This window comes from Sinocyclocheilus anshuiensis, unplaced genomic scaffold (genome assembly GCF_001515605.1).
Source record: "Sinocyclocheilus anshuiensis isolate Anshui unplaced genomic scaffold, SAMN03320099.WGS_v1.1 scaffold802, whole genome shotgun sequence".
NCBI lineage: Eukaryota > Metazoa > Chordata > Actinopteri > Cypriniformes > Cyprinidae > Sinocyclocheilus > Sinocyclocheilus anshuiensis.
The window spans coordinates 604,025-620,796 of NW_015547667.1; the positions used below are offsets into that span (position 1 = coordinate 604,025).

The 16,772-nt window shown below is 37.9% G+C and overlaps 1 protein-coding gene across 1 annotated transcript in view; it reads left to right on the forward strand.

The window, feature by feature from the left end:
- Positions 1 to 258: 258 nt before the first annotated feature.
- Positions 259 to 16,772, forward strand: part of LOC107702620 (unconventional myosin-IXb-like) — a 55,579-nt gene continuing 39,065 nt past the window's right edge. Inside the window, exons 1-2 of the mRNA XM_016504989.1 lie at positions 259 to 546; positions 14,295 to 15,191. Coding sequence (XP_016360475.1) covers positions 14,355 to 15,191 — 837 coding nt within the window. The 5' untranslated portion in view covers positions 259 to 546; positions 14,295 to 14,354. The remainder of the gene's footprint in view (positions 547 to 14,294; positions 15,192 to 16,772) is intronic.

Consider the following 16,772-nt stretch of genomic DNA (forward strand, 5'->3'; position numbering starts at 1 on the left):
CTGTGATGTTTTGATCAGCTGTTTGGACTCTCATTCTGACGGCACCCATTCACAAGTGATGGAATGCTACATTTCTCCAGATCTCCATGAAGAAACAAACTTATCTACATCTTGGATGATCTGGGGATGAGTATACATTTTTCAGCAAATTTTTCAATTTTGGGTGAACTAGTCCTTTAAGGAACGGCAACCCTGCGGCTGCAGTTCTTTTTCCATCCGCAGGGCGTCGCTGTTCAGCATCTGTTCGCACGAGACCAGTTTTCCTCACGGTGTGGTTGTAGAGATCTCCAGCACAAAGCCCACAGATCGCATTCACCATGTCCGTGTGTTCTCTCCGGACTCATATCTGTGTGTTGTGTTTTTAAAGTGGCCTCAGGGGTGGAAATAAACCTGTCTGGATGAGTTTGATGAAGAGACGATCTATTTGATGAAGAGGCGGAGCCGCATACACGTTTGCACAAACACACGGAGACAATCGACCAGCTGCCACATTTATTAACTTATTAAAATGAGACGCTTCATTCGGCACAACATACACACACCACGGTAAGTTTGACGGCTGTTTTTATTATTTCATTTATTCGAGTCGTTTTCAGCTTCGCGGCGGCGGCGAACAGAACCTTTCCGGGTGGCTGGAAGTCAAAAGGCTTTTGTTTCAAACCACCAAACAACATTTCTAATCTAAAATACTTCAATAGTATCTCGGAAAAATAGCGGTTTAGCTAGAAGCTAACTCGAAGTCGCGTTAACAAAAGATAAAAGATCCGTTCGCGGCGAAAGCTCTCAAAACGAACTTCCCGGTTTGAGCTTTTGTTAGAATCTTCGAATGTATCCGGCTACAATGTAACTTTTCATCTTTCATTTCCCGCCTTGTTCTGATTGTTAATTCTACATCTGTGCTTCTGGTTTCATAGTTGTCTATGATTTATGATCTGTACACAATCTGCGCTCGGTAAATTAATTGAAGTGATATAAACGCCGTCGGGATTTAAGGTTGAACCTCCTACTTGTTGCATTGTGTTGGCATAATACAATGGGATATGTTGGTAATGCAGTTTATGGTCACATAAAGCTTTAAGTGTTCACATATTAGCATCATAAAGTAAAAACACAATGCACAGCCCTGTAACTCATTATTGTCTTTGGAAAAACCAATGGGATGGTGGCCACCGCTTTTCTGGACTTTAGGATTGGCCGTTTTTTCCAACTCTTGACTGACTTCTGTCCTCTACTGTCGGTGCTCAACAGCCATGGAAAAACCCCACCTTCATCAAGAACAAGAAACTTGACAGGAAGCGAGAGAATTAATTTTGACGTGTCATGTGTTAGTGTTTAATGTTTTTCACAGTTATTTTTGGTTGTGAATGCAGCATGAGAAAACTGAAACGTTTTTGAATTGAACAACCTTTTAACATCAACATGTAACCAAAATCTGCTTTTTCAATCCACGTTCCTGGTCTTACTGCGAACAATTCATCAGTGTATGTCACTCCAAAGAAAAATGTTCATCTTCATGGTAATTTCTGATAATATTTGGTCAATTCAAGATGATCTCCTAACTACACATTAAGAGAAATGCATCACATGGGAGTTTCATGTTGGCATTAGTGTTCTTTATGTGAGATGACAGTGAACAGTATAATAGAGGGGATGGGTTCACATTGAGAAACTCTTCAGTGACTAGGAGACGTGAACAGGAAGTTGATAGTCGCTGATGAATGCAGACGTAGTCATAGGAAATTCAGGTTGCCAGGAGTGTTAGATGGTTGGGTGTCCCTACCCTATTTACTCTTTCTCACTCGTTCTTTTTTTCAGTCTCTATTTTGAAGCGTTATTGTGAAGTTGAGAGGGAGGCCCACAAAGCTTTTTTTGTTGCACCATATGTGCACTGACGTACAACTGAATGGGAACCACTGAATGAGAGACCTGGAAGTAGGGCTGGGCAATAGCTTTACAAATATCACAATGTTTCACAGCTTTTTATGATAGTTGAGATGAATCTCAAAAGTAATGTTTGCTCGGATCTGGCTTAAATACGTTGTTTTTGGTCCTCAAACACTTTATATTTATCTATTTATTTTTTATTAAATAAAACTATATTTAATTTATTTATGTGCACTAATATAACAAATGTAGTGTTGTTTTCAACATCTAATTTTACTTAAACTTTTACGATGTTGTTTAAAAAAAATCACAATCTTTTTTCGGCCTTCAACAATATTTGAAATATATAAATGTTTATTTTATTTTTTTCGCTGTTGTTTTTGTCCTCGACCAGAAAAATCGTCATTTCAAACAAACAGTCCTTGCAAAAATAAACCTTAAAGGCATTTTTTTTAATAATGCTTTTTTTGCATATAAACGAACCATTTTTTTCTGCATTAACTTTGTACATTTTGAACCAATCCACTTTGGAGGTGCAGTTACTCAAATACCAAAACATTAAATCTAATGCAATGCTTTGTTACTAAAGATTAAAGAGATGCTATTAAAACCATTTTTCCTTTCTGTAGTTGTGAGATAAGGATTGCAGAACGTCTACAACATATTTATCAAATAAATGTGCATTAAATAATCACAATATTAATGATGTTGCTTTTTTATTGCAACCAAACTTTGTGAATATTCAGTGGATACTCCCAGCCTTATATTAGGCCTAGTTCTAGATTTTCTTCTGTGATGGATGAACATGAAGCCATTGGTTTCATATTCGTCCACTAATGAGTATTGACGAGCAGATGGCAAGAATTAGATCCGTTTTCCCCTACATGAGGTTCACAGAAGCTGCCTTCCTCTCGAAAATCTGCAAGATTTGCAGATGGCAGCGGAATGCTTCCCTAATTTACTGAAACATCCACCGTGATCCGGTCACTCATCTGTTTCGCTGCGGTAAAGACAGGCTTTTAATCTAGAAGGTGCCCCAAAGTGGCCTGACAGCAATGCATTATGGGTGTGTGAGGGGAAAGATAAAAGGCGCTTTGAAAGCATCAAGCGAACCGACCAGAGTTTGCGGTGCGGACTCGGGATGACGCACGCGCGGTAGGAGCGGATGGAAATTGTTAAAGCGGAGTGAAAAGCGCTTGGATGTGCTCGCTGGCAGTTTCTCCGCTTCCAATGTGCGCACTCCATCCAAGTTTATACATAACCGTAATTATAGAGCGCACGAAGAAACGAGTCAGGTCTGAGTCTGACACACATTCGGTTGCTGTTTTAGCATTAACCCCTTCTAAACAATGTTAGCCTGATTTTGGGGTGTTTAAGTCATGAATAACGGTGCGTTTATTGTTTAACGTGTGTCCTGGAGATGGATGGGAGTCTCCAGTCGTGCTACTGGCAGCGGGTTGGTAATGGTGTGGTTTTGATGTCCGTCCACCCTCTCGTCCATTGATCTCATGCCGGAAGTGGCCTGTCTGGACTGGAGTGGAAAATGGATGGAGCAGTTGAGTGCCAGGGACTTCATAAAACGCCCCCTCCATCCTCCGTCCTCCATCGCCAGGCGCACTGAGCTGAGCTCATTAAGCAGAGCCGCGCAGCTGCAAGGTTTTTGGAGCGCCGCTCTGTTGACTTTTGCTTGATTCGCGACGCCGTTTGTTTAGTGAATGGGCAAACATTGCGCCATTCTCCTCTTTATCTGATCTAAATACGCCACAGGAGGTTTAAGCTTGAGAAATGGGCCATGGATGCACACGATGATCGCATGTGTGAACGGCCGTATTTCACCTAAATAAAAAGGGGATTTTTTTTTTAATGTGACATTATTTTCATGACAGTTATGCACATTTCTTCCTCCCATAATTAAAACTGTTATTATTAAAATAAGTTATTTATTTGTTTATTTATTGTTATTGTTATTTTGCAAATTACATTTACCCATTTTCATCATGGTAGTATTTATTTGATTGCATCCAAATAAATTTAAAATTGAAATAAATATCAAATAAATATAATAAAAAAAAATGTTTTGCATAATGATAATACATTTTTAAAAATGTGTGCAGTAATCTTGAATGTAATGTCAAAATGCATGCATAAAAAAATGAATGAATAAATAAATAAATACCTACATACATATATGGTACTAAAATAGTACAAAAAAAATTGTTTTTGGGATAAAATAAGACCTGGACTTTTTGTTCACGACATCACATATGTTAATTTTCAAAACTTTTTTTGAATATAAAAAAAATCTACTTTTCATCTATCAGTCTGTATGTTTAAAAAAAATACTTTTATTTAGCAAGGATACATTAAATTGATCAAAAGTGACAGTAAAGACATTTCTGAGTTTGCGAATAATTTCTATTTCAAGTAAATGTCGCTCTTTAGAACTTTCTATTCATCAAGGAATCCTGAAAAAATAAACAGTATCACAGCTTTCACAAAACTATTTGGCAACACAACTGTTTTCAACATTGATAATAATCAGAAATGTTTCTTGAGCAGCAGATCAGCATATTAGAATGATTTCTGAAGGATCATGTGACACTGAAGACTGGAGTAATGATGCTGAAAATTCAGCTTTGAATCACAGGAATAAATTACATTTTAACATACAGTGGGTACGGAAAGTATTCAGACCCCCTTAAATTTTTCACTCTTTGTTATATCAAATAAATGCAGCCTTGGTGAGCAGAAGAGGCTTCTTTTAAAAGCATTAAAAATGTTTCCAACCCCAAACATTGGGACGGCAGTGCATGCAAAATCTGTTTTTGTTTTTCCAGTATAATCGTTCATTAATCAGTCAAGAGAAAGCATCAACCCTCAACAACAGCGGAAAAAGAGAGTGTTTTTGGTCATCTTTTGTTGCTTTCTCATGCCGAACGCCGCACAGGGCAAAAGTAAGTCATGGAGGCGAGGCGAGGCTGACGTGACATTCCTTTTGGATATGCCAGCTAATCCCAGAGCTCGTGTAATGACTGCGAGCGCCGGACCAACAGAAACATTCAGTGATTGGAAAGCACTTAAAGAGCCAAACGGAGTCTGGAGCCGTAATATCGGGAGATTTAGGAGGAGCAGTTAATGTCTTCAAGATGTTTTCAGAGCGGAGCGGATGACATGATGCAGCTCTGGCTTCTGTTTGACGACTTTTTATAAGCTAATTGGTGGTTGAAAACAGCGTTGACCTGTTTGATTGAGCATTTAGCTGCAAAATGCATGAATATACTCATGTTTTTCTGCAGATTTAAGACTCAGATGCACCAAAACCCAATGCTCCTCCATGGTTTTGCATTTAAGATGCACGTTCTGCTTTCTTTGGATCATAATTAGCAATTCCCCTTGGACAGCGGTGACCTTTGAGGTTGGAAACGTAAGGTTATCCTGGTCTGACGCCACGTGGTTCATATGGGGCCTGTATATCTGGCTGCTGGTCGCTAACAATCTGCATGTTTTTTGTCATGATTGTATGCAAAGATTCTGCCCCGGAGCGTTTAGGAGGCCCGTGTTTTCTCTGGCATGTCCAGGAAAACCGTTTGCATGCAAATGGCACAGAGCGCATGTCGGCCGATTCGATAAAATTCAAAACAGCCACTAGATTAGAGCAGCTAACGCTACGACTCAACACAAAGAGTCATTTTGTGTGATTTAAAGCTCAAAAGAAAGATCAACAATGAGATTTATTTTTTTTCCAGAGCGGTTTGTAGTTTAAAGTTAATGTGTGTCATTTTATCTGTTTTGGCTGAGCAATGGAAGACGGTTTAAGTGTGTGGGGAATTTTTTTTAAAAACAAGCAAGCAAACAAAAAAAAGAAATTTTATTTGTTCCTGCAAGTGGTTCAAAATTAGCATTCATTTTGTTCTATTGTTGTGTTTTGCAATATATAAAGTAATAGTAGTATTTGTTGTGTTGAATCGTTTGTTGATACATAAAAAAAAAAAAAAAAATCAATACATGGTGATATTAAAAAAATACAATTAGTGCCGTCAAATGATTAATCGTGATTAATCGCTTCCAAAATAAAAGTATTTGTTTATATAATGTGTGTGTACTGTGTAAATTTATTATTTATATATAAACACGCACACACACATGCATGTATATATTTAAGAAAAAAGGTTGTTTATATATTGAATATATTTATATATAATATAAATTATGTAAATATAAATATGTACATGTAAATACATGTAATTTTGCGTTTTATCATTTCACCATGCGAAGAAGGTCTTTAAAAAGGCTTTATTTTTTATTTTTTTTATTTAATTTTATTCTTTTAATTTATGGATGAAATAAGACCTGGACTTTTGTTATTGAGATTCAAGTGCACAATTTAAAAAAAAAATAAAGAAAATTGTTTTTTGTTTAGGAAATCTCAGCATTGGTCATTTTTATTTTATAAGTGTGTGCAACTTTATATCAAGTAACACAAAACTCTAGTCTGTTGTGTGGACTGCATTGAAGAGTGATTTGCATCTTTGTATCCACTTTCTGGATATGTTTTTGTGCTTTGAGTTTGTAGGGTTTTTTGGGTCTACGGTGGGTGCTTGTTCCAGTGATGAACTGTAATAGGATGGTGAAACTAAATCTGGAGCACATGTGCCGCTGCAGGAGGTCTGGGCCGTTGAGATCGCGTCTCGTTGTGGAAACCACTGCCGATGTTTTATTGAGATCTGAATTCTCACAGGAGTTGGAGGGCCCTTTTACTTTATACAAGCTTGCTTTTGTGAAACTGAAGCATTAGCTGAGCTAAAATGGGCTTTTAGATCTTTAATTCTTAAAGGAATAGTTCACCCAAAAATGACAATTTGCCCCAAAATGTGCTCACCCTCAGGCCATCCTAGATGTACAGTAGTCAACATTTGAAGTGGATCAAAAAGTTCATCAAAGTTGTCCTAAGACGAGAACGCATTTTGGTTTTAGGACAACTTTGATGAAAGGTTTTGATCCACTTAAAATGTTGACTACTGTAGAGTTTGTTTCTTCATCAGATTTGGAGAAATGTAGCATTCCATCGCGTACTCACCAGTGGATGCTCTGCAGTGAATGGGTGCCGTCAGAACGAGAGTCCAAACAGCTGATAAAAACACCACAATAATCCACAAGTAATCCACACCACTCCAGTCCATCAATTAACATCTGGAGAAGACAAAAGCTGAAACAAATCCATCATCAAGATGTTTTTAACTTCAAACCGTTGCTTCGATGATCCATAATAATTCTTCCTCCAGTGATAAAGTCCATCTCCTGTTGTGCTCTTTCTTCAAAATGAACCCATATATTAGTTTAGAGCTGTTTTGGCTTGTAAACGGTGTTTGATCTGTGCAGATTTCTCTCCTGATTTAGACGAGGTCACTTTTTCATAGGAGGAAGCATCATTATGGAGTCATATTTTAGCCAGAAGAGGTGTTTTGAAATTAAAAACGTTTTAATGGTGGATTCGTTTCTTACAAACGCGGCTTTTCTCTTCTCAAGAAGTTAACTAATGGACTGGAGTGGTGTGGATTACTTGAGGATTATTGTGATGTTTTTATCAGCTGTTTGGACTCTCATTCTGACGGCACCCATTCACTGCAGAGGCTCCATTGCTGAGTACGCGATGGAATGCTACATTTCTCCAAATCTGATGAAGAAACAAACTCATCTTAATATTGCATGACCTGGAGGCGAGCACATTTTCAGCAAACTTTCATGTTTACGTCAACTATTCCTTTAAGTCGCGGCACGTTTCAGATGCTCAAAAACAACTATTTTCCGGAAAATGTGGTAAGTTGCAGGTCGCTTTGAATACAAGCATCTGCAAACTGCATAATGTAAATGTAGTTATTACTGCATTGTTCGTGCTACAGACAAAACAGGCGAAAAATCCCACAGACTTGCGTTGAAGAGTCATATCTAGACACCTGTGGGAGGTTTCGTGACTTTTGCATATTCAGTCTGATTGAAAAGCATTCAGCGTAGGCCTAAAACTGCAGGAAACGTCCACCAGACCGATGGAGGTGTCGTCCGTAGGGAATCCCGTGGAAGTTTGTCTCTCCTCTGCCCACGCGTCTTCTAAAAGACTTGGTTCCTAAATGGAGGTGATATTAAAACAAAAGCCCTGTTTCTGTTTCAGCCGCACATTCCACTTCAACGGGCCTTTCATTCATGACGTCTCCAGCTGCATCTGTGCTCCATAAAGAACCTGTGACTGATTTACCTCATGGTTTTTTTCTTCTCTTCTCTCCCCCGGGAGCTCGGCCAACTCGCATGTGTCTCTATCTGAGGGAAGTGTTGAAGGAGGCCCCGGCAGAGAAACATGAGGATCTGGCTCTTGAGGAGACTCAGAAATCACAAAAGAGGCCAAAATGTTTGTTTCGGTGCCAGTCAGTTGAGCTTCCTCGGAGAAAACCGTTGCGAGGGACGATCCTGGTGATCTTTTGAAATGAAGTAACGGTTTTAGGCGAGGTTTTTATGGTTCACTGATGACTTTGCTAATGAATTCAAGTCATTTAGCTGAAAATGAGAACAAAGTCTCCGATTTGTTATAAAACGTAGTTTGAATGCATTGCAACAAACTCATTTCACTGTTAAACATGAACTCCTGATTGCTTTTGAAAGAAGTTTTGCTCTTTTTTTTACTTGTTTTCTAGTTAAAATATCTCAAATATATGAGATGAAGTACATTTACTTTAGAAGCAACACTGCATAAGAAATTAAGTCATATGTGCATATGTGTATTTTGTGTTCATCAGATTATTTTGAGCTTGTTTATATGAGCAATATCACTCTCGTACTCGAGCGATACCGGCTCTATATCAGCATGGCTTTGATTAGGCCAGAGGCACGAGGCCGGAGGAAATCACAGCCGCTGATATAGAGCCGGTATCGCTCGAGTACTCGAGTGATATTGCGTTTATACAACAGTTCGACGGAACATGTGTGTAATTAAACAAGAAACAACGGAGTGCCTAATAAAACCCTCTTTTGTGCTCAACCAATCAGATTTGAGAACCAGAACGAACTGTTGTATAAAAGTGAAAAAATCTGCCAGTGTAGTAAAACAAAATTAGGGAAGCGTATTCCCACCACATATTAAAAAAAGAGACTTTTTCTCTCATAATTCTTACTTTTTGTTCCCTCTCAGTTTTGCCATTTTTCCTCAGAATTGCGAAATTGTGAGATAAAAGTCTTTTTTTTTTTAATTATGTAAACTGCGAGGTATAAACTCAAGATATAAGATTTGCAAAAGAACTTCGAGTTATGAGATATAGAAATAAATGTGAGGGGGAAACGTCAGAATTGCGAAAAAAAAAAATGCGCAATTATCTTTATTTATTCTTTTTTTTTTTTATTACGTGGTTGCAACAAGCTTGTTTTTTTTTTTTCTTTCTTGCAAGTCCAAATCTCGCAATTTGGCCTTTTCTTCTAAGAATTGCGCGATTAAAAATCTGTAAAAAAATTGGCATTTTTATTTATTTATTTATTCTGTGGTGATGATAATCTTCCATACAAAATACACTTGAAGTAATAAAGCTACATTGTCTGATAACAATTATTAATATCTATGCAGTGTTGCTTCTCAATTTTTTAAAAACGATACTTAGATATATACTTATTACGAATTATGTATTGTATTCCTGTGTGGAAAATTTTAGCTATGACTGCCGACAAAGGCATAAAAGTCTTTTTACCTTCAATACAGACATATATCTATAAAAAGGAAATGAAAAAGTTGAATATGAAAAATGAAAAAAAAAAAAAAAAAAAGAAGAAATTTATCTTTTTACTTCAATACAGACATATATCTATAAAAAGGAAATGAAAAAGTTGAATATGAAAAATGAAAAAAAAAAAAAAAAAGAAGTAATTTATCTTTTTAAGGATTCTTAGATATTTTGGCTGAAAAACAAGACAAAGATACTTAAATTTTTTGTTTGTTTTTTTTGCATTGTGGAAAATTCCAGCTAAGTTGGCAGACAAAAGTATCAATTACAGAAAAGTATATTTAAACATATTTGATTATCATTAAAAGTTGGCTGTTTTACCTAATGTTTAGGTGTTCTGTATATATTTGTGATTTTTTTTAAAGAGTATTGTGGCATTAGCTTAGCAACATCCTAATATTATACTCTATTGGAATCAGATGTGGAGCGCTATTTGTGTCAGTGTTGTTGCCTTTGTAGAATGTTCCAAATAGGTTCCATTTCAGTTAGAATGCTCCTTATGTAAGTAGCAGATTAGCAAAGCATCTCACTATTTGTTTTTTAGATGCATGTTTTTTCTAATTCTTCAAACTCTGTTAAAAATTTGCCAGGCTGACAATCCTTTACTTCTATCTCAGGAATGTTCGACTTACTCTGAAACATGAGGTGTCTGTTAGTGAGAAATTGAACTCTATTCTTTCCCCCAGTGGCGTTTCATGTGTTTTATCCCCCAGTCTTGAGTTCTTCATGGAGAAGAGAAGAGTTAACCTGGCTGGTCTATTTCAGGCCAGTTCAAAATGAGCCGTAATGATGATGCTGTTTCTGTGGTCACTGACTTTATGCATGCCTTGGAGTTTTATTGATTCTGGTTATGGTCAACAGCCAAGTTAGGAGGATGGCCTACTTTCACCCATCTGAGCAACCAGGCTGGAAAAGTTTAAACACTTCCACTGTTCATTTTGCACACTTTTCGGCTTACAGTTATGCATTCATGTTTACCAGCAAATTCAGCTAGTATTTTTTTTTTTACTGATGTTTTTGCTGAAATTTTTCCTGCTAGGCCTATTTTATAAAATATAGTTGTTGTTTTTTTGGGGATTTTTGATTTGCATTTCCATAGGAAATTGACTGGAACGTGAAAGCGTATGATCTTTTATTAAAATGACCGACACAGTTGAATTTTAATTTGGAGTGTGCATTAAGAAAGTACATTTTAAAGTCATTTTGATGTTACTAGATTATTTATGTGATGGAAATATTTTAATGATGGAAAACAGTCATTGAAGGGATTGTTTGGAATATTGGATTATCATTATACCTTCATGTTATGATGTACACTTCAAAAGCATTATGAAATTATAACCAAAGGCCAGTATTATAAGTGCCGTGTGCAAAATGATTCACTCTGTTTGCATGTTGAGCAACTTTGTTGTTTGCGGAGTTTAGTTATTTCCTCTTTCCTTACTAACTGCAAAGCAGTATTTTCTTAAAGGGGTCATATGATGCTGCTAAAAAGAACATTATTTTGTGTATTTGGTGTAATGAAATGTGTTTATGCGGTTTAAGGTTCAAAAAACACATTATTGTGTTCCTATAAAGTTATTCCACATACTGTACATTATTGTTTCTCTATGCCCCGCCTTTCTGAAACGCGTCGATTTTTACAAAGCTCATCAGTCTGAAAAAGCGAGGTGTGCTCTGATTGGCCAGCTATCCAGTGCATTGTGATTGGCCGAATTCCTCAAGCGTGTGACGGAAATGTTACGTCCCTTACCATATTGTGATGCCTGCGGCAACCACATGTGACGACCCCGGGCTGGACTCCGCTTCGTCCACGGTGAAAGCCGATCCGGCGATCGACAGCGCGAAGTTGTTGTATTTCCTCAGCAACCAGCACGGATCAGCTCCAGGCATGACGAAGCGGATATCGTCCTCTTTTGGAAGGCCAAACAAAGTAGTTTCGCTTTCACAACGAATCACACAGCGTCTTCACGACATGGCGGCGGCGGCGGCAACAATACTACAGCGAGAATAAAAGTTACGCCTTCTTTCTTTGCGTGAACATTTGGGCGGCGTTATGCAAATCTTCCCACACAGTGATGTAGGTATGTGGGGGCGTGTTAGAACGAGCCGTTTTAGGTAGGTGTGGCTGACTCTTAACTTTTATAAAGAATATCTCTTTGGATTTGAGACTTTAGTCTTTGCAACTTTACAGATCTTCTTTATGCACCAAGAGCTTGTAACACTCCAAAGAGAAAGGAAAAATTGAAATCGCATCATATGACCCCTTTAAGCGTTTTTCTTATTTTTATTTTAAAATCTTGTTTTATATACTTAATCATTTGCATTTATTACTTGAGTAAATGTATATTCTTTTAAAGATATTTTTTTTGTCTTGTTTTATAGTAAAAACTTTTATGCAAATTTTTGTCTATGGAATGACCGTAAACCATGTGTGACTATAGTGCTTTCTAACTCTTATGTTGCTATGCTGGGATGCAGTTGCCATGTCGATATTGACACCTATGATGTAGCAGCTGTGGCTTTGTACTGTATATTTATAGAGATGTGCTGTCTATTCACGGCAGATTCACGGCAGCACGCTGACTCTAACCGTGACCACAGTTTCCGGCGAGATGTAGCTACACAGATGCAATTGCCACTCGTGATCAGAGTTTATTGCAGGGACATGCTTTAGGCAGATTAAATAAAGGAGCTGTTTATTCTGAGTCAGACGCCGCAAATAATAAGGTCAGATGGGGAGCTGCAGGCCTGAGAAATAAAGGGTAGGGGCGATAGGTTCATCCAAAGAGCACCAGTAATGGCACCTTATCTCGTTTTTTTTAATTAAATCCTGAAGTTCTTGTTTACAAATGATTGATCTAATTGAGATGAATGAGACTGACTGGGACTTGTTCCAAAACAAAAAGTGAAAGGTTAATAGTAAGAAACAAAGTAGGCCAGTATGGAATGTAGGACTGTAAAACCTAATAAATAAAATCAATGAAAATGGTTGTTGACATATGTCATTATTGGATGGTTGGTTCTATGTGCTGTCAAGGACAACCTTTGTCAGTAAATGTCAGTTTGCAGTGCTGAAAATCTGGGCTAGGATCAAAAATGCATTCATAAAATGGCACAGAGTGACTTTTGATGATGAGTTATCCAAAGAAATTGGGGGGAGGTTTGTTTTAAAATCTTTAAAGAAGGCAATTAACGTATTGTTTCATGTGTCTAGGCTAGCGTTTAATGTGATTCAGAGGTGTTTTTATGCCAGTCTGTACCTTATTTTAATGTAATATTCCTATTTGTATGTTTTAAATTAAAGTGAGTATTTGCAAAATAGTGATTAATTGAAGAAATAATCGATTAATCACTCATGTTAGTTGCAGTCCTAATTCTTTGCTGGTCTGTACCTTATTTTACAGTAATATTCCTGTCTGTATGTTTTATAAACTTAAAGCAAAGTGGGTATTTTGTAAAACAGTGATTATTGATTAATCACTCATATTAGTTACTTTTTACTTTACATTTACTTTTAGTCATTTAGCAGACGCTTTTATCCAAAGCGACTTACAAATAAGAAAAAGTAATTAAAACTAAAAGCTAAAACTCTATAAATACTATATATATACACATTTAAGAAAATAAAATAAATTAAATTAAAATGACAAATGCATACAACAACATTTCAAAACTAAACATTTAAATGAAAACAAAAAAATGAAGCTAAAAACAATTCAAAATATTAAAAGAACAAAAGGTATGAGTATAATAATGATTCTAACATAACACTAAGCCAAACACCAAAAAACAACTACATGTGTGTATGTACAGCCACACACATATACATGTACATATATATATATATTGAATGTATTTATATATATATATATTATTTCATTTCCATTTTGTATGTTGAAGTACTGAAATAACTCAAATAAAACTAAAACTTAAAAAACCTATATAGACATAATAAAAAAACTAATAAAATGACAACATTACTACAACTGTAACTAAAACTAAAATAGATAACTAATACAAATCAAACTACATTAGTTTATCAGTAATCCTAAAAAAATAACACTGAGCCAAACACACATGCTAAAATAACAACAACTTACTGACACATAGTAAGAAATGGTTATAAAAAAAGTATATAGTTGCATGCCTAGTTCTTTTTTTAGATTTATTTTTGGCATTTTCACCTTTATTATGATAGGACAGATCAGAACTGACAGGAAGTGAAGTGAAAGAGAGAGAGAGGGGCGGGATCGTGAAAGGTCCTTGAGGTGGGATTCGAACTCGGGTCGCCTGTAGCACAACAACACTGTATGTCACCGCGCTGCCCACAAGGCTATCAGCGCCGACTGCATGCCAAGTTCTTTGGCAGTCTGTACATAATTTACTGTAATATTCTTATTTGTATGTTCTATAAACTCGAAGTAAAGTAAGTATTTTGCTAAATAGAGTGATTCCCACTAAAAAAAAGAGTGATTAATGGAAGAAGTTATCAGTTTATTACTCAAGTTAGTTGCAGGCCTAATTCTTTGCCAGTCTGTACAGTATTTTACTGTAATCTGTAGGCCCCTATGTTTTATAAACTCATACTTTGCAAAATCAGGTTTTACGTGTTGCAGTTTCAGTCTTAATTCTTTGCGTCCTCTTTTCTAGGTGCTAGATGGTGGTTGTGAAGGCAGTGCGTAATGCTGAAGGGGCTCGTCCTGAGTCAGAATGAGTGTCAAAGATGGCGATGGGACGACTAGCCAAGATGGAAAGGCCTACGAACTTCAGATATACCCCCGACTCTCTCTGGAGACGGCATCGTGCTGTACACTCAGAGTCACCAAGGAGGCCACCGCAGCTAGCGTCATACGGGATGCGGCAGCGACCCTTGGACTGGACGCCAGCAAGCTCTACGTCCTGGCCGAGGTGAAGGAGTGCGGCGGGGAGGAGTGGGTGCTTGAATCAACCGACCTTCCGGTGCACAGGGTCCTTCTCTGGCCGAGAAAAGCCCAAGAACAACATTCTCAGAAAGAGGGATTTTACTTCCTCCTCCAGGAGCGCAACCACGATGGCTCCATCCGCTACGTGCACCTGCCCGCCGTGGGGAACGAACAGGAGTCCAAGCGACTGGTTGCTCGGGGCTTCCTCCCACCCCAGCAGGAGGACTTCGAGGACCTCTGCAACCTTCCGGTCCTCAGTGAGGACAGCATCTTGGATAACCTCCGCATTCGTTTTCAGAAGAATAAAATTTATACATACGCTGGCAGCATCCTCATTGCCATCAATCCCTTTAAGTTCTTACCCATTTACAACCCCAAATACGTCAAAATGTACGAGAACCACCAGTTGGGCAAGCTGGAACCTCATATTTTCGCCATTGCTGATGTAGCCTACTACGCCATGTTGCGCAAGCATGTCAACCAGTGTATCGTTATCTCAGGAGAGAGCGGATCAGGCAAAACTCAAAGCACTAACTTCCTCATTCACTGCTTGACGGCTCTCAGCCAGAAGGGTTATGCAAGCGGCGTGGAACGAACCATCTTGGGTGCTGGACCTGTGCTGGAGGTAAGATCATCACCACCACCTTGATGCAAACTTGGTTTGGTTACATTCGTTTGCAAGCAAATTCGGGAATAGTAGATTCGTTCAGGGACTTACTGGGACATAGGAAAGTACCAACATCATCTTGGAGAAGTTCTGAGCTTGAGTCTCTAGAGTTTCGAAACCTTTGCGATGCTTTGTTTTAGTGTATTGAAAGGGTGAAGGTAAAGGAAGTTAACTGATGGGTTCACATGTCTACCCCCAAAAATGGTAATGATTTGTAAGAACCCTACAATTTGATTGTCAATGCTGGATGTCTGCACAGTATTCTATCTTTTTTGAGCATTATGCATTATTTTTGTGTATGACTTTGATTCCTTGGAGACTTACTTCTACAGATAAGCTTTTTGGTTGGAATTGTAGGGTCTGGAAAAGCACTCTGCTTTAAACATTCGCAAGGCAAGCTTAGAATAATTGAATTCAGGATCAGTGGATATGTTGGAGGACTTACTGGGATATGGGATAGGTGAAAACTGTTTCTCATAATGCCAAATTGCTCTGATATTTCATGCTGTACAGATTCTAAGCTCAAGTCTCTAGAGTTTTAAAACCTTTCACAGGTTTTGTTGTAGTTACTGAGATGGTTAAAATTAAGGAAGTCCGTTGATAGGACTGCGGTTTGCAGTTGTCAACCTTAGAACTTGTCAACCCCAAAAAATATTCATGTTATATAAGAACCCTACAGTTGATTGGGTGTTTGTGTAGTATCATTATTTGAGCATTATACATTCTTTTTTTTTTTTTTTAATCCTTGGAGGCTTGCTTCTACAAAATGGCTCTTTGGTTGGAATTGTAGGGTCTGGAAGAGCTCTCTACTTTAAACACTGCTTCGTAACAATCATAATGACAGCTTATCTACAGATCTCTCAGTCTTCACTGTAAACTGTAGCTCTTTAGATCAGTTATTTACATAGTGCTTTCCCACAAGCCTGTGCTTGAAACCCGGGATCACAACTTGCTGTACTTGCATAGCTCATGTTGCAGTACTGGCTAACCTACATCTGGAGGCCTTTCTCAGGGGTCGTGTCTCATGCAGTTCTTGTTGTTTCAGGCACATTCTGTTATTTTGCAAAATATCAGCAGAAACCCTTCCCCAACTCTGATCTCATGGCGGTTTATGGTAGTGGTAACCCTTGTGCTGGGAAAAACTAACTTTCGAGACTCAAGAGCGCATTTGGAGAACGGTTAGGGTGGATGTTGGGATATTTTCACAGCTTGAGGGTTAGCATCTAAAGATTCCTGTCAAGTCATTCTTCTCGAGATTTCACTCTTGCATACAAGTGCTGTTTTTGAAGTTCTCAGTCAGACAAAACCAACCCACTCGGCTTCTGAGATTCACATCTCTTCTCAGTACTTCAGAAGTTTCCTGTACACATGATGTCATTAGAAATTCTTTGGTGTCATTTCTTATCTCAGCCCCCTTTATCAGAATAAAGTTCGCTTGTGTAGCAAGTCCCGAAAGAGATGAAAGATGTCAAGTTTTGTGTTGACGCTTGCCTCAGTGTTGGTTGTTTCTGAAAACTAGAAGTCATTTCTCCGCAGTCA